We start from the raw sequence: 18,418 nt of genomic DNA, 5'->3' as shown, positions 1-18,418 counted from the left end.
ACCAGCATGACGTTGCTCTGCACCACAGGGAAGTGCTGATTTTACATCCAAACCCACTCTGGATCTGCAGGGGGAGGCAGCAGCAGGAGGGACTAGCCTCCAGGTGAGCACTCTCAGCTAACAAAGAGAAGATGAGTCTCTGACATAGCTGCACTCCCAGATCACCTTGGGTACAGGCAGCCAAGTGTGTCTCAGAAAAAGAAAACAGTGAGGTCAAATTTCATGTGTTTTAATTCTACAGAATTTTCCTTCCACTCCTTCCCAGTGGGGCTCCAAGGTGAGATGGCCAAGTGCAGTTTGGCACAAAGATCCCATTCCATGTAACATATGTGGGCACATATAAGCACAGAGAGAGGGTTCATTTGCAGCAAAGAAATCAAAAGGCTGCTTTATTTAGATAAAAAAGCACAGCTGCCATGGAAATGCACCTGGTTGCTAAGGAAAGGAAAAGGTATTTCCCTTGGTTCTCAGCCTTGGTCACGGTGCAGTAACGGAGTTGTGGGGCAGTACTGATGCCTCTGTGGCTCTCCATATGCCAGTGTGGGAGAAGGAATGGGACACACTGCCAGTGCCAGGCAGAGCGTGGAAAAAACTACATGCACTTCCACAAGCCTGAGCAGTGTTTTCAACGTAGGGAAGGTCCCTGTCAGTCTTGATTTCACTGCACACCCCTCTGATGCCTGCCTGTCTCCCGGAAAGCCGGTGTGGAGGAGCCCAACTAGCACCCAGCTAGCACAAGAGGTCTGGGAGCCAATTGAAACAAGAGAACCTGAATGTATTCTAAAAAGAACTTCTTAAATGCCACCTTTTGTCGACAAAAGCAGGAGGGAGGATTTTTCACTGTCAAGGGTGTGAAGCAGCCCTGCAAACCTCCTGCCTAAAAGCTCTACTGCCACAGGTCTAAAAAACGCTCCTTCTTCTCAAATCTTCTCAGATTTGGGTGCCTTGCTCCAAATCTGTTCTTCCTTTTGGTTATGCTGCTTCTTCTTTTTGCCTTTGATAACATTAGGACAATTTCATGATCTCTGAGCATTTGAGTGCTGGTAAGTGGAAGTTTGAAGGTGGTGAGGGAAGGTGTGACTGATATGAGGGGGGGTTGGGTTGGGTTAGAGCCCCTAGTCCAGGAACCAGGCTCTGCCTGGCCAGCACAGCCCATAGAAGAGGTGAGTGGAAGGCATAGGCTTTCTCACACAAGCTGACATGGGAATTCCCAGAGCAACTGTGCCACTGGAACCATCCTCTTCCAGTGCACCAATTCATCCCTAAGTGAAGCCCTTTGCTGAGCCAGTGGAAAAGGAGGCTGGGTTGCAGCAAGCCAGAAAGCATTGGGAGTGGCGTGTAGGCATGAAAACTTGTGGTTTTCCCTCTCCCTGGTCAATCCTCAGTCTCTGCTCCCTTCTGAGTCTGAGTGCCCATTTGATCAGACACCATGCCAAATATTTGTGGGACCCCTTCTAGGGGCTTCACGAGTTGCATTTCAAGCAGCTCCCCCAGCTCAGCAACCTCACCTTGATCCATCTGAACGTGGTCTCACACAAAGGTGTCCGTGCTGGGCAGTGCACCCTGGGTATGGACTAGCACTTAAATCACCCAGGAGCAAGGTTAAAGCAGCAGATGCGTAAAAAGAAAGTGCAGGACTGCCAACACCAGCAGCATTTGAATCAAAGATCAACTTCCTACTCTGAAAGTGGATGCCATGCAGCTGCCCACAGTAGGTACTTCACAGTCTTTGCAAGATGAAGATCCTTGAAATACTTTCCATGGGACTGAACCCACATCCTGGTTCTATCCTGGCTCATCTGAGGCTGAAAAACAACTTCCACACATACCTCAAATCTGTCCTTCAGGGTCCTGCAGAGCACAGCTTTCCCAGCCCAAACCCAGACCCGGACTGGGCAGAGGTGGGCCTTTACAACAAACCCTGTGGTTGTCCTTACCTGGCACCGATGTCCCCAGTGCGACAAATACGACGGCGGTGACCGAGTCCTTCAGGCCGATGGTGCAGCCAAAGTGGGATGCCAGGTCACCAATGAAAGCTGTCAGGAGGCCAATCATGAGGATGGAGACAACAAAGCAGGCCCAGCCATTCCAGTAGTCTGTCGGGGGCACGAAGGCAAAAAGGACCTTCCAGAAGACGGTCAGAAAGTGCATCACATAGTCAAAGCAGGAGGGCAGCTTCTCCTCCCCACATTCATCGTCGTCGTCATCTTCCCCTGGAGAAAACCAGCAGTGCCTGATTAGACTTGCCTACTCTGGGGGAGGTTGGGCAAAGCTCCTGTGCATACTGAAGTCTACAGAGTGCTGTCTCTCAGGATTTGGATCCTAGAAAGCCTTGACTTTCAAGTATCTTATTTTCTGGGCAACCATCAGAGGGGCTCGATGACCTTTCCATGCCCCTTCCCACAGCACAGAGAGACTCCCTGCAAAGGCAGTGGTTTAAAAAAACCACCTGCACTTCAGAAAATGCAGAGCCTCATGCCAGCACCTCTGCCTGAGTTTAACCATCAGATGCTTCCTGGGCCTCAGTCCCTACTCAAGAGCCCTTTCCCCAGAAGATGTGGGAAATAACTCATGCCAGCTGGAGCTGACTGGGGCAGGTGAACCCACTGAAAGCAACATGTACCTCACGGAGACTCCCCTAAGGAAGAACCTTTTGATCTGCTTTCACAAGTGCCAGCTGGTTTTGGTGGTTGATGAGCTGCTAGCTCTGGTGCTTCACCTTACCTTTTCTGTAAACCGGGATCCAGCCATGGATTTTTGCCTGCCCTAGAACCTCCCTAGCCCATCACTGCTGACTGTCCTTCCCTGTTGCATTTCCCTGCCCTTTCACATGCCTCCCTATAAGCTCTGTCTGCTCGTTCCTCTATGTCTGGTCTGACCCAGGTCAGGGGGCACTCCCAGTGCACAAAAAAGCACTTTCCCATTTGCACTCCTTTCCAGGTAGTTGTCAAGCACCCCAGGTCATGAGCCAGTTATGGGGCATCATCTGTCACAGCAAAAATGCATTTTCCTTCTTCTTTTTATTTTCTGTCCCTGATCCATGTCAGTGTTTCGCTTCTTACCAATCTGTTGTTAATGCCTTGCAGGGGTCATTTTCCCAGTGTGAGCCTGCCAGCAGTCACGGCTCTACCTCTGCTCACCAGGCACATTGCGTGGGTCAGACCCTGCCTCTCCTGGTGCTGTGCTGGGCACTCAGCCCCTCCCAGCCCACCCCTGCTCATGGCTGTGGTCCCCGTGGCACCTGCAAGACCTGGTCTCCAGTATGGATGAGGAGTTGGGGATGAGTCCTCATGCCCATCCTGCCTGATGTCCCAGGGGCTCTTGACCCTGTGGGGGAATGCTGCTGCATGTCCCCAAAGGCTCTCAGGGAGTTACACATTCACAGCCATGGCCCCTGGATGTGCAGGCAGGCTGTTGTCCAAAAGCCCTCCTGTGGGTCACAGGGAAGGAGTTCAGCAGACATCGGACTGTCCTTACCCCCTGCCCTGGTTTCTTGGCCCTTTCCCCTTACACTGGCCCAGTACATCTTCGTCCTGGCAGGACCATAGGGTGTTGGTCCAGGCAGGTGTCTTGGTTTCTCCCTTCCCTGCTCCCGGCATTGGCAACTCACCTGTCTCTCCAAAACCAGTCGGCATCCATGGAGCCTGCATTGTGTGGAGCTTACCCTGCCAGTGAGCCCATTGGGGCTGGTGACCTCCTGCCTGACTCCCACAGCTCTGCTGAGCCATCTCGTGAGCCTGCTGGGCAGCCTGTCCTCTGGGCAGCCTGCATGGCAAATGTGGAGTGTCCCCAGCCTGGCACAGTGCACAATGCCAGTGTGGTGGGATAGACAAAAACCTCTCCTGCTCTCAACTGGAACCACTCCCAGACATGGAGGGGAGGTGACGCTCTTCCATCTAAGTCAGAGGGAGCCTTCCTGTTTCCCTTAAGGAACAAGGATGCATTTCTACGTCATGAACGTCAGGGATTCCAAGGCCACTGCAAATTGTGTTAAAGGCATCCATTGTACTCTGTTTGGTGATATTTTATTGTCTTTGATACTTTTTTTCCCCACCAAGGATGTGGACTAACAGATCTCCCTGCATGGCTGTTGGAAGGAGCTCCTTACCAATGGAAGGATTCAATATATGGTCCATGCCCATCAGACAGCTTGAGTGAGTCTGGCTCTGCTTCCAGGGAGGACACCTCAGAATAGCAGAGAAAAGGGTCCAAGACCCGGAGTAGCCAAGAGCACCCAGTGAAACCTGAGCCTCTGCTCTGCTCCACTACAGTGGGCGAGGGGACAAGGTCCCAAGGGTTTAAGGGGATGTTGGCTCTGTGCCTGGGAAAAGCAGCTTCTCCCAGCAGCTCCCAGTGCTAATCAGGCCAGCATTCCGAATGAGATTGTGTTGCTTTTACCTGCCCTGCTGCTGGGCAGGGTGAACATTCCTCCTTTCACATCTTCCTCCACAATGTGGATCTCTGATGGAATAACAAAATGTATAAAGCCTCCCATGGGGTGAATAAAACGATTGTATATTGTGTACCAACATGTGGGTATCAACTAACCCCGTGTTCAAATGGTGGCTCTGTGCCACAACAGAGTTAATGGGGGAAGCTGCTGGTGAGCTGCTTGCTCACAACAACAAGTGCTTTCTGCCTCATCACAAAGGTGAAAAGTCAACCAGGGAAACAAGACATGGGATCCTTCCTGGGAAGGAGGAGGCCAAATGGACATCGTCTTTGGAGGTTTACAATTAAAGCCATGACCAGCCAGGGAAAAGTTCTACTCAGCATCTTGTGGGGGTGCAGCTTTGCAGACATTGCTTGTCTTCAAAGCACTTTTGCTGATGTCTCTACCGTAACTTGATGAAAAATTATGCATTGCTTGGCTTCAAAGCTTCAAACTCACTATGACAAAAGCAGTAGCTAATCATCAGCATCGCGTTATTGTTTTGGCAGATATAAGTACCTATTCCTGTGCGTAGTCGTGAAGTTTTCCAGCCTGGAAAGCCTACATGGGCCTATGTTTTTCCTCAATGCACAAACGCTGATAGTGGCAGGATACACTGTGCTGTGCTATAATTTTGCAGCAGGTATTTTAATCCCCTGCCAAGCTGCATGGCAGCAGGGCTGTTATGGACCTAAATCTTTACAGAGATGATGAAACAGATTGAAAAATGAATACGAGTGCCACTGCCATAACACTCATCCACATCTGCCCATCATTATGTTGAGCAGCTCCCTTTTGAAGAGCTGGCCAGATCCTGTGAAGGTGACTTGAAACGCAGAGTGATGTCGGATGGTGACCCAGGGGTGCATTCAGGAACAGGCTCGCAAACCCCGGGATGTTTTTGCTGTGGAAGAAACTTTACAGCTGTTGGGTGCACACTAAAGGAGCTATGGGTGAGAGGCTCATGGACAGTGTGGAATGGCATGGCATGGTGTGGCACAGCTGTGCCTGCACCTGCACTGTCCTTCCACAGGCTTAACCTGCTGCTCCATCGCCCAGCCTCCCTGCAAACAATGCTTTAAGTTGCACATTGGGTGGGAACTGGGGTTTTAATGTTTCTTTTCTCAGCTGGGATGTTACATTTTGAAGTGGGAATGTGTGACTTTCACCCGCTCTCCATGGTGAGCTGCAGGGAAAAACCTCAAACTCAGCCTCCAGTGTCTAAGGTATTTTAACTTGTCTGGCTGAAAGGTTGAGGAGCTAAAGCCTGGGTATGTCCAGAGCTCAGAGACAACCTACTGTTTCCCAACTGCAAGGCACAGTTAATGTCCACCAAAATGTATCCCATTTATTAAATGTTTGTTAATCATCCTGTTAGCATTGATCATGACTATATATTCAAGACATGGTGGTAACAGGGCTTTCACATAACTGTAGTCTTTACATGTGTCACAGAAACAGGACCCAAGCATCAGTGATTATCTTTGCCTTAATATGGGATGCAATTAAATAATTGGTTCTGGCATAGATTAGTTTAGCCATGTTAGCTAGAAAATCTGCAGCAAGGATTGTCTTGCATGATATGTTCAGGCTGTATCCAAAATAATGGGAGGCTCTTGCCTGCAGGCTCTGAGAAAAACTATGCTACAACAGAAGGGATCGCAATTTGAAGAGATAGCTGCTGCACAATGTCCTGTCCTTGTTTTCAGAGGCAGAGGTTAAATGGGACGGCCATCACTTTTAATTACTCTGTGCTGGGCAGACGTTACCTTGTATAGCTGCGTTCGAGGTAGGAAATGTAAGTGCTCCCCCATGCATTTCAGTGCACAATTAGCTAGATGAGCTCTAACTGCCATCCCCAGAGATTTAATTTAAACTGGTTGATTTTGCCCTAATGTGTGCACACAGAGCCCAGGCTGGGCTGGGAGGTTGTAACATCCAGTCAGTGAGTTATCGTCTCTCCGTCTGTTAAAACAACATCTGGAGGAGATCTGCTTTCTCTCATCTTCCACAGATGTGGGAACAATAATATATCCTGTACTGGGCATACTGGTAAACATGGCACTGGCACCTGCGAGAACTGTACAACAGGGCATTTCTGAGGGAAAGACAATTCTCCAAGGGAGGGAAGATATGATCAGATATGATCAGACCCAACCACAGCTACTACATGTTGCTGCAGTTATTGGGATGCTGAGCCATAAACCTCCAGCCGCAGGTGGCTGGAGCAGCAGGAGTTCCTGAAAGCAGAGGGTGTCAAAGGTAAATTTTGGCTCTCAGAGAGTCACTGTCTTCAGGGCTTGGCACCCTCAGTACTGTGCTGCCCTCAGTGCAGCGGTACAGGGAGAACCAGGGATGGGGAGCACTGCTGCCTGGCACCAACATCATCTGTGCCTGTCTGAATTTCAACACTGAGTTCATCTCCCAGATCTCTCCCACTGAACTTGCTTTTCCCCTCTGCCGTCTGGTGACAGCCAGAGTGTTGCTCTGTCCAGCACTACAGACACACTTAATGCATCAGGTTTCCTACACATAAGACAAGGATTTAATCAGCTGCCTTATTTATGCAGATACTGTAAATAACTCTGTTGGCTGTTCTGCCTCCTGCTGCTCCTCTACAGCCTGTATTACTGATGCAGCCAAGCCGAGTAGTGAGCAAGGCTGATTGTAATTCACCTGGAGCTGTGGTCCAAACTCACCCGCGCTGACAGTAATAGCCTCGATAAACTGCTCCCTCCAGCTGTTTGTGCCAACCACCAGGGCCAGGTTTGTCTTCTTAATGAGCTTGTCCACTGTGTTCTGTGGATAGAGATGCAGAGAAGAGAATTAGGGACTATCAGGCTGGAGATACTGGGCTAAAACCCACTCACACTGGTGCTTACAGCCATGCATTTATAGAAAAAGCTTAGCAGATTTTAAGCTCCGGTCAAGAGCCCCAGCAGCAAAACCAGCAACTCTCCTCTGTGCTGCTAAAAAAGACCTTTGAAGCCTGCTCATGATGGGAGTTTGAAGCATCTCAGAGACACAGTAAGGGCAGTCTGTTATTTTTTTATACTTCAGAAAAGTGGAAAAGAATTAAATGGCCGGTTTTCAGCTCTTGGTCTGGCACATGCATTCATGGCAGCTGAGCTGCACAACCATTACTTGCATTTAGGGTATCAGCCCTCTGCACTGGGAGTCCTAGGCCTGTAAGTAGGACCTGTGTGTAGCACACCACTGTGAGAACAAGGTTATGTTTTAAAGCAACCTGCAGCATTTTGGACCTCACCAGACTGATGTTCTACTATAATAATAACAACCACAAAGAGTCTGTGGGTGGGACAGAAAGTCCCCGAAGGACCATGGCTGTGGGCTAAAATGGACAGTGAAGATGCAGAGTGTATTTTAACCCACTGCCATCTCACTGTAGTGACCCCCAGCCTTTCATCGTGCCTTGGCTCAGTCACCTTCCAAAGTGTCCCTCGGTCCTGCTCTGAGACCTTGTGATGCCACACGTTGCCTCGCTTTGCTGCAATACCATCAACGTGTGCTTGCCAATGCTGTGCCAACACAAAAGGAGGGGCCCCAGCCAGAGGGGAAGAAGAACAGGGACAGAGGATGTGGACAGTACCTTGAACTCGTAGGATTCCTCAATGATGATTTCGAGTTTGGTGTGCTCCCCCAGGACTGGGCGCCCCATCTCTGCGATGCGACGCTCCTCCTCCTCCTTGCTGGTCAGTGGCTGCTTTTCCTCATTCTCCTCTGCAAAGCAAAGAGCCCATCAGCGAACCAGGTCCAGCTGGTCACTCTCTGGATGTGGCTTCCTGTCAGAGGGGGAGGTCAGGAAGCCTCCATGTGGGAGCATGAGCGACAGAACAGTGGAGAAGGAGCTCATGGAGCAATAGACAAGATAGTTTTAGGGAGAAGCACTAGCAAGAGGTCTGCAACTCATCCAACCTCAGAAGGAGTCCTGTTCATCCTTAGTGCTGAGGAATAGTTTTATGCCTGGTACCCGCTGCCTCTCCACAGGGATGCTGGGAAGGGGAAAGATTATCACTAGGGCTGCTCCATTTCCCAGCACTCCAGGTCTGCAGTGGGGTATGGTCAGGACAATTCCATCAGCCTGTTACAACAAGAGAGAGCTACCAGAAACCCCAGGGCTGAGACGCATATGAAATCTTGGCTCTGCCTCCTTCTGAGCAGGGTTTTGCCTCAGAGAGGAAGCTGGCAGTCAACTCCTGCTGCGATGGTGGGGCTGGAGGAAATAATACTGGGCCATACGGGTGTGAGGAGTCATCCAAAGGCCAGTGCCTGGCCCCAAACCCTGAGAGAGGCAGCAGCAGAGGGACTACACAAACAGTGAAGCAGGTCTGCACCTCCACTGGCATCCCTGCAACCTCTGGGGCATGGGGACTGCAGCTCATGGCCTTTGTCACTGTCCCTTGTGCAGACCCCACTAAACTCCCTTCCAGTCCACTCAAGGGATGAGCAGAAGAATGTCAGGACTAAAAGGACTGGAGTTAAACTGTCACTAGGCACACACCACAGTCAGTCCACATGGGATTGATGTGGCCCTCAGGTGTCACGCTATAGGTACCTTGGATGGAGACCACGGTGCAAGGAAGAGGATGATCTCTAGCCTGGACCTTCCTGAAGATGGGTTTTCCTATCAAAGTGATCAGCAGGACATCAGGAGGAGGGACTGGACACCCTGTGCAAACTGTCACCGTGCAGTTAGTAAACTATTCCTACGTCACACGGGGTTAGTGTTGCTCCCTTGCTGGCTGCCCCTCATCTGCACAGACAGCAATAGGTTGCAGGAAAGCCCTTCTCCTCCTGCTTGTCAAAGGGACCACCTCACTGCCAAAGCCTCCTAGGTCTGAATTACTGTTTCCAGGGCTCCTGAGGGGCTGCTCTGCAATGTGTGGGACCCAGGATCTTCTCGTCCTGCAGTGCTTGGCTGAATGACAGATGCTTGGCTGGCTAATGACAGAGGAGCAAGCCCTGCTGCTGGGTCTCACTGGTGGGAGGGCAGGGGCTAAAGCATCCTGCCCCTCCCACAGTGCTTGGGCACCCTGGTGGCTGCCTGGGGAGGACAGAGCCCTGTGCACACCTCCCGTGTGGGCAGCACGGAGGGGACAACTGGATCAAGTGGAGAAGCCCACCTTGCTCCAAGAGATGAAGTGGGGCTGCTTGTCACTTCAGGAGTGACAGCTCACCCTCCCCGAGGTGGAGTTAGGTGTGTGTGGCAGGCAGAGCACTCTGTGAGAGGACACTGTGTTAGAGGGACCGGCCGGGGCAGTGGGGCCACAGCTCAGCGCCTTCTTACCATTCCAGAGTTTCCCTCCAGGACAGAACAAAAGCAAAGAGGAAACCAAGAGGAAAGAGCAAAGTGAGCATATGGCCATTAAGAAAAAGGAAGCGGGGGATAGGGGGAAGACTAGAAATCCATACCTGTGATGGTGAAGCCACCTAGATGAAACCAAAAATGAGAGAGAGAGAGAGAGAGAATAAATGAGGATTAGCATTCACACAGCAACACGGACACCTTGCAGCCCACAAGGTGGTCCTTCCCTGCTCCATGGCCAGGAACTGTGGACATGGAGGCTGCTTCTCAACACATACCCCAGGGATAGTGTGGGGAGACCTGAACACAGGCTTTTCAACCCACATCTGCAATCTGCCACCCCCTGGTATCCAGTATATGCTGTGGAGGGGGTAAAACCAGTGTGAGTCTACCCCAGGGCTGTGGGTGCTTTGGGGAAACAGGATGGCTTTGCTTCCCTTCCCAACTGTCCTATCCTGGAAATGACCAGCAAGGAAATGCAAAGGCTGGATAGGCTCTGAATCTTCCCAAGACAGGAGGCAAAGTTTGCACTGTCTCTTCAAAACAGGACTGGCCAGTTTTCCTGTCCAGCTGCAAGCATCCCTAAGTCTCCAAGAAATCCTGTTTCTGCCACACCAATGTTAGAGGGGATGGGTTAATTTGGATGCCACAAGCCTGTATCATGGCATGTTGGCAGGTATACTATGGCCGTAACTGAACCACCCCCAAAAAATGCTCCTTACCACAGCGGATTACCACTCATTATTATTGGTGACTTTGGGACTCTACTCTAAAGAGAGATGGGGCATTAGATACCTGAGTTTACTTAAATAGTGCTGATGACCCTAAAAGAGAATGCCGCGAGCAAAGAAAAACTTCAAGCAAAATCAATTGTCTTCTGAAAACACACAAACTGGAAAAATGGAAAGGAAAAATGAATGCGCGCTTACCAAGCTCATTCAACAACAGGGCTGTGAAGGAGACAGAGACAAACACAGAAGAAGAAAAGTAAATGAATAATGAAATCAAAAGGGATATCCACAGAAAGACACCAGATCCCAAGGCAGGGATTTCAGATCTGTAAGGCTGCAGGATACCATTAGTGTTAAGAGAAAGGCACTAAAAATAAAGGAACAGAAAGGTTTCATGGGATTGTGGATTTAAAATAAAAACCATTGCAAACATGGGGTGGATATGGGATTAAAAGACACACTCCAAAAATTAGTTTTCCCACTTTGAATTTTATGTGCAAGATCTTCCATTGGTCTCGGAGGCAGTTCTGCCCCAGGGGAGGACAGAAGATGTCCCATGTGCAGCAGCTACTGGCTTTGACCTCCTCCAGCTGTGTAATGGGGAGCAACATCTCCAGCATACAGCTGTACTTTTGTCATATGCAATGAGAGAACAAAAGTCTGTGGCAAGGCTTGGCTCAAGGATCTTGTTGCTCAAAATTTTAGGTCTTCAAAAAGAAAAAGCCTCTCGCTTAGTGTGCCGGTGGGTCTCACACCCCTGAGATGCAGACCCCAACACAGCTCTGTGGCCCAGGGGTGACATTTCAGAAATGCCCTTGTCTCTGGGCTGCCCTTGTCACCACTACCCCTGCCTCTCTGCCTCTTGTACAAAACCAAGTACAAAGAAACAAGTTAAAAAAGATTGCATGGCCAAAGCAGCAAATAGCACCCCTTAAAATTCTGACTTGTCTTCCAGCCAGTGAGTTCTCAAAGCTCAGCTTCTCTCAGTTTTCCTCAGTTATCTTTGTGACCAGGAAAATGAGAAACTTTATTTCCTTTTCCTTTTATTTTTAGCTAAAACTTTCAGCTAGGATCTACAGAGTTAGTACCACAATTCTCAAACTTGGCCCTGGAAAGCATATTTGCCCTTGCTGGACTTGCAAGGCTGAGCCCATGCTGGCCCTTGTGAAGGTGGGCAAGGCTGGAGCTGCTGAGTTGAGTTGTCCACGTGTAAATTTATCTTGGCAACATTCTCTATGCTCCATAGATGCCACCAGCACCATTTAATGATACAGACCCCACCTGCAGTGCCTGAGTCATGCCAGTGTGTCTGATTTTTTTAGCCCAGCTTTTGCTAGCTGGTCACATAAACCAGCAGGAAAGCTGATGGAGGGGATGACGCAGCTGACCTAGACAGTACCTGAGCTGAAGAGGAACGTGGCAAGTCCCCACTCAGTGTGGGGCCCTCTCTGTCCTGATCAAATAATATATTACAGCCCCATGCCTACTGAAGGGAGCACTGATGTCCCAGAAACTAGAAAGCAGCTCCAAGGCAGACAGAACAAATTAGGCTGCCAATTTTCTACAAAGGCTTTAATAATATCTTAAGTGGCTCTAAAACTGCTTCTTGCTCAGCCATGAATAGCATGCAGAACTAGCTGCTGCCATTAATTTTCACCCTATTTTCCAGCAGAAAAAATACGTGGGAAAATAGGTGAACTCTGCCTTTTTGGGAAGTTTTGCAGTTGGTTCAAAAATGTGATGAAAGAGGAAATTGTTTTTATTATTCCTGTGAGAAGCTATTATCCAATGCAGAGCCATGAAACTTCATTTGAGTATAACCTGATTTACCTAAAGTGATTGCATCTCACGGTACTACCTGCTTGTGCTGTGATTTTCGGCTATTTTCAGATCCTAGTGCCAGCATAAAAAGGCTAAAATTACTGCTCTGGCCATGCATTTGATTTCAAGTGAAAGCTGTTTTATCTTCTGATAAAAATGATGCAGCGTTGCCTTTTTACTTGTCGAGACTGAACGTTCTACATGATTAAACGAAGGTGTAGCTGCAACGTGGCAGGGCAGTTACTCTCAAAACATCTCTGGGGGCTGGCAATGCTCATTGTCCCCCACCCAGGTTCTCTGGGGCCATCCTGGGAGCATGCCTTGCTCCCTGGGGGCCCTGGTGAGTGAGGCAGAATCCTCTCAAAATGACAGAGGAAAGAAAACAGAGCAAAAAGGTGCAGCGGCCAAGATTCGGAGGAGGGAGGGCAAAACGGCCAGGAGCCAAAGTGCGAGGAGAAAGGAGTGTGAGAGTAGGAAGACACAGAGAAAGCGGACGGCAGCGTCTCGAGAGCTGGTCTGGTTTTACTCTCACACCTTTCACTCCTCGTCGTAGCCACACTGGATCCCCAAGCACAAGGAAGAAACTGCACTCTTTCTCATACTCCTCACGGTCAAGTACTCTAAGGGTAATGAATTTCCTGTGGGAACACAAGACAAAGGCAAACACATGATTGGCATCGCACACACATGCAGTTCACGTCCGCCCGGGTGCCGTGGTGACAGAGATGGTTGGGTGGGGGAAAGCGGCTGCACATCCCTCCTGGGGCATATGGGGAAGGGCAGGAGCATCCCCACCACCTGGCCAAGGTTGTAGCTTGGTGAGCTGGGGAAAGGCCGTGTTCAGAGGGAATGGGAAGTGGTCTTGCTCCTGCCCTTTTCCATAGGCTCTGGGGATGTGAGCTCGGTGTTGCAGGTGCCAGACATGAGTGAGCCAGACAGGGACACACAGGCTGGGCTCAGCCCCGGAGCACGTCCCCCACCTTTCTTCTCACTCATCTCCACCAGCCGGGGCTCCCCGATCTCTAGGTAGAAGGTCTTGTTTTTCTCATACTCCTCATCATCTATCACCTTGATTGATATCGTTTTGCTGCAACAGAGAAGAAGAAATAGAGATTCAAGAGTAAGGGGGGAAAAGGGAAGAGGGGAAACAGGAAGAGGAAGAAAAGGTAGAAGAGGAGGAAGAGGAGGATGGAAACAGCAGGAGAAGGGGGCTGCGAACAGAAAACAGTGGTTTTGGTAGCACAGGCTGGAGGGACAGCACAGCCAAAAGCAAAGGCAGGAGCCAATGGACCAAGCTTGCCTCAGGATGAGCACAAACCACAGGGTCAGAGCACCAGCAGCTTGCAGGGTGCCATCCCCCCTGGCATGGCCATAGGCCAATACAGCCTGGGCCAGCTTCCCCTAGAAGTGCCTTGGGGGGGCAGTGGGGGCAGCAAGACACCTCCCTTTCCAAAAACCTAGGGTACAGAACAGCCCCTTGATAGCCTGCACACACTACATGGGCATGAGAACTGGGAACAAGCACAGACCAAGCCTCTGAAAGCATGATGCACTGCTCAAGCTTGTGCATGGAAGAGACTCTGTCTCACCAGGCACAGCAGATCCATGCACAACATCATGTTCAGTTGCTCGGTTTGGACTTTGGAGGCTCTAATTTACAAGCTTGAAAGAGATGTTGGAGTAGGACTTTTTCTGTGAAGAGAATGTAAAGGAAAAATGGTCTTTCTGGTTAGAGCAGGGTGATGGAAAGCTTCTCTGACGGTGAGATATTACTTTTTTAATTTCACTTCACAAGCAGCACATCCTTTCCCAAGCCTTCGAGGTTTAATTTTCTCCTGTTTGAGAGTTGAGCAGCAATTCTCCCTCACATGACCCAGGGTTGCTGAATTTGCCCCTGCAGCGTCATCAGGACAGGTCCAAAGGCAGAGTCCCTGCCCAGAGCATAGCCACAAGCACACGTCACAGAAGATGAAAGCCTTGCAGGAGGCTGTGGCCACCCACAGAGAGGTTTGCTCCTTGAGCCCCCAATAAAGTGAAAATTGCTTTACCAGGGGAAAAAAATTAGCACAGAAGAAGTTTTTCAGCTCTTTTCAGGGACTGAAAACAGTCCAGAAACATCCAGCTGAAAGCTGCTCGCCAGAAGGTGACCAAACCTGGGATACAAGGGGTATGGTGTGGGGGGGGCCGTGCTACTGTGATCCTTCCTACAGTGCAAAGTCCTTGGAAAGACAACATATGAGACAGAAATCCAGCAGCCTCTGCTCTGCCCTGGAATGCTCTGCTCACTATCATGCACTCATGGCATTGCGGATGGGACAAGACCTCCTCCTGGCTCTGACCTTGTCCCAGACAAAAAATAAGAAGGAATAACAACACTAAAAAGCCAGTGCAGTGACTGTCTGTAGCCTTGTGCTTGCTGCCGACCTTCTGACTGGGTTTGCTTTCCCCCGACACTTGACAGCACTGCCCTCCTGTGAATGCTCTTAAAGAAGCTTCCCAGTTACTCTCTCCCTGTCCAAGCTTGTCTGTCTTGTCCTTCGAAGAAATGTTTCTTGTCCCATCCCTGGCTCCTCTGCACTTTCCACGAGCAACCAGCACAAGCTGAAGCAGCCCCAAGGCTGCCCTAATATATGACCAAGGAGGTTCTGCTGCTCCTGGCAAGTCCCAGCACTGAAAACCCATAAACGTGGAAGAAAGCCACGCTCTAGGGGAGTGAAATTCAGGCCGTGCTGCTGTAATTTCTGACTTTCTCCTCTCCTTGCACATCTGCACTGGCCACCCAGAGCCCCTCTGTTAAGCTGACAAGTATTTGGCAGCAGAGTCAACATTTTCTACTCATTCGGGGTAAACACCGCAAGCACTCCGAGGAACAGCCAGGATGATTTCTTGTGCTGTTTGCTGTGAGTCAGGAGTGTATTAAGTTTGCCCTTCATACTCATAATGAAACCATTTACTCAAGAGCAAGTGATGGCTGTGAAAAGTGTAACAATGCAGCACCGCTCGGTGTAATTGTATTTTATAATGAATATCTGTAATAATTTGTCCAGTTTGTAATTATTGCTGCAATAGGTTTGTACACAGGAAAAATGGTTACCAAGCACGCAGCTGATCTTGCTCTGCCTTGATGAGTTAGGGGAAATTATCGTGTATTAAAAAAACTAATGAAGGATATAAAAATGCTCTTAGCTAAGCTTTCAAGGAGAACCTGGCAGAATTACTGGAATGGCACAATTTCAGAAACATTACTAACAAAATCAATAATTCTCCTGACAATGCCTATTGAAATGTACACCTCATCCTGCCCTCATGTATGAAAAAATAACTTTTTTCAGGAAAGTTAATTAAAAGGGATGCCTCCTTAAATTCTGAGAGCAGCAGAGGTATCAAAATGTAAACTGCCTGTGGGTGTGCTCTGGCTTGCTGTGTGTGGTATACCTCAAAGCCCCACAAAATAATCCTCTCTCTTATGAAAAGAAACCAGGATGCCACTTAAAAAGGATTTTTCTGATACTTAGACCCAACACCAATAGGACTTCCTTGAATAATGCAGAATAATGGGGCATAAAGTGCCACTGCCAGGAGGTGGTGTTATTATGCAGTTTTCCAAGTGATCATTCTAGGGGGTGAACAAGTGCCCTGTGTTAGGTAGATGTGCCCTGCTGCTTTTTCTGCTGTAGAAGGCTGTTAGAAAAAAGGGCAGGAAGAACAAATGCCAAGTCCACTCTCTGTATGAATCTCCAATCAGCAAGAATTGCTGAGGCAAATTTGTCCCTGGGATGAGACTGCAATCCTGGAGAAAAGGATTACCTCCTAATGGTGTTTGAGAAGCAGCAAGTATATGAAAATAACACAAGCTATTCTTAGAGCATGCCTGATCTGCATCACACTGCCTTTTGCCTGCTACAACCCCCCTCTGCAGGGTCCTGCACGCATGTGGCCATGTGGCAGTGTTTGATCAGTGGAGAAGGAGGAGGATCAGGCAACTGCACAGTTTATCCTGCCTCAAAGTAAGGACTGCTTTCTACAGTAATCTAGGATGTGCACTCATATCACCCTGCTCTTCCTGGACCCTTCAATATGGTCTCTGCCTCTCACTCCTGCTGTAGAGAGGCGGCTGTGAGGATGTGGGCAGCAACAAGCTACCATGGGGCTGTCTGTGAGTCTGTGGAATTCAGCCTGTGTTCCTGGTGCCCTCACCTAGTCCTGTGCTCCTGCTGCATTCGGGGTGCAGCTCTATCAGCCTGCTGCCCACAGTCCTCTTTTTCAGAGGTACGGGTTGCTGTGCGAGGCTATTTTCTTGCATTACAAGACATGGTGGGAACGAGGCAGAGGTGGGTGGCTGGCAGAGCCAGGACAGCTTGGCTAAGGCTCACAGAGCGATGTGGACCGACTGCAGCACTGAGCTCTGCTGAGCTGCCCCTGGACTTTACCAGCTAGACACAGTAGGCTGAAGAGACCCAAAGTCCTGACAGCGCAAGTACACACTGAAATTTGGATTTAAAATCTCTCTCTCCTGTGGCCCAGAGGCTCTTTCAGCACAAGCTGTGATAGTGCTTCTACAACAGAAAACCAAAGGGAGGCTGATTATCACCCTGAAACCCCTGGTGCTCAGTCACTGCAGGGCCAGGAACCAAGAGTCCCAAATCCATGAGACAGAGGGAAAAATCAGAAGATTAAACCATTAAACATTTTCTTCTCCTTGTGAGAATCTGTGGTCAATCTAGATGGTGTTTCCAAGATGTCTCTTCTAGAAAGAGGTCTAGAATCAGCTTTGATTTGGGGCTGACAGTGGTGTGTGTGCCATAATCTAATGTCTCCAGGAGCCAAACACTCCAGATCTCATGACTGTGCAAGACCACAACCCTTGAAAAGATGGATTTTTTCTTCCTGTTTTGACCCTCAATCACACTGCAGGTGGGAAAAAGCAATTTCTGGAGAATCTCTCCAACACATTTGAATGCATGGGGATAGAGGTCCTGTGTTGGTCTAAACAACCAGCCTTGACACCCCTCCCTGTCCCTTCCTCCCTGCCTCCTGCAGGGACCCCCAGTGATACCATGGGGCAAGTTTGCAGCAAAGCACAGCTGCTGCTGGTCCGTTTCACCTGAGCTAAAGAACCCTGCTTTGGCATGAAGACTGAGGGCCCATTTAACTGTCTGCACTTCTGTACCAGAAACTGCACTTCCTTGAGTCTGTAGTCAAAGCAATTGCTGAGGGAATGAGTTTCATCTCATTTCCGTGTACTGGAAATCAAAGAATAAAACACATCTTGCAGAATTGCAGCTCCAGCTCTTCTCCTCTTGCAGACACCCAGCAGCAACGAAAGAAGGTTGGTAACTTTGGCATACAAAGCTCTGCCCTCACTCCAAGTCCAATGCTCTCTGTCAGGAGTTATTTCAAACCACGATATTTCATTCGAACCATAAAGGTCTTTTATCAGAACTTCCCACACAACCCGTAGTTACAATAGCCCATGGAAAAGTCCTTTTGGCTGGGGATGGGGCACCAAAGAAGAGCTGATACACCCCATCAGACCCAATGACTGGCCAACACAGCCTCTTCTTGTGATAACTGCCAAACCCACCTTGGAGTAGGAGGACAGGCACATAGACATTATTTCCAACTGATCCTCTCCCAGCCCCAGGCATCTGTGCCTCAGGGGTTTCCTAGCCAGACCAGGTTTCTGTGTACTTAGCTATGCTCTGCAGATTTCTCACATTGCCCTTTGAGCTTCTGTAAGCTTTTGGCATTTGCAGTATCCCATGTGCCAGGGAGAGCAGTGTGATTGCCAACGCCAGCTCAGTGTCGCTGACAGCAAAGGAAGTGACGTGCACTTGGCATAAGCACGCCAGCCCACCTGCCATTTTCTGGGCACATCTCTGGAAAGGGCAAGAGAGAGTGCCCAGATGTCTGCCTGCAAATGACATTGCAATAGCACGACAGGGCTGCAAGTCTCCTGTCAATGGGAAGCAAACTGGCTTTGTGCAATGGCAAAGGCAGGGCAAAGAAGAGAACTGATGCTTAGAGCACAATGCCAGCTGGGGAAGGCACTTGCTTAGCTTTGAGAACAAGTTGGACCAGAAACCTTCTAATCCAGAGCCCTTCCAA

At 49.5% G+C, this 18,418-nt stretch overlaps 1 protein-coding gene across 5 annotated transcripts in view; it reads right to left on the bottom strand.

Annotated features, from left to right (window-relative positions):
• Positions 1-18,418, bottom strand: part of SLC8A1 (solute carrier family 8 member A1) — a 128,321-nt gene that overhangs the window by 13,581 nt on the left and 96,322 nt on the right. For 3 of the 5 annotated variants that reach the window (XM_064647723.1, XM_064647726.1, XM_064647724.1), the window contains 5 exons: positions 13,291-13,397; positions 9,866-9,883; positions 8,043-8,173; positions 7,132-7,231; positions 1,938-2,213 (listed from right to left, as the gene is read on the bottom strand). In XM_064647723.1, coding sequence (XP_064503793.1) covers positions 1,938-2,213; positions 7,132-7,231; positions 8,043-8,173; positions 9,866-9,883; positions 13,291-13,397 — 632 coding nt within the window. Of the gene's footprint in view, positions 1-1,937; positions 2,214-7,131; positions 7,232-8,042; positions 8,174-9,008; positions 9,078-9,740; positions 9,756-9,865; positions 9,884-10,687; positions 10,709-12,844; positions 12,949-13,290; positions 13,398-18,418 lie in introns of all 5 variants that reach the window. The other 2 variants (XM_064647727.1, XM_064647725.1) reach the window with 2 other exon arrangements.

Source organism: Pseudopipra pipra, chromosome 3 (genome assembly GCF_036250125.1).
Source record: "Pseudopipra pipra isolate bDixPip1 chromosome 3, bDixPip1.hap1, whole genome shotgun sequence".
NCBI lineage: Eukaryota > Metazoa > Chordata > Aves > Passeriformes > Pipridae > Pseudopipra > Pseudopipra pipra.
The sequence above is the reverse complement of the archived record's forward strand: the minus strand, read 5'-3'. Positions and strand labels throughout refer to the sequence as shown.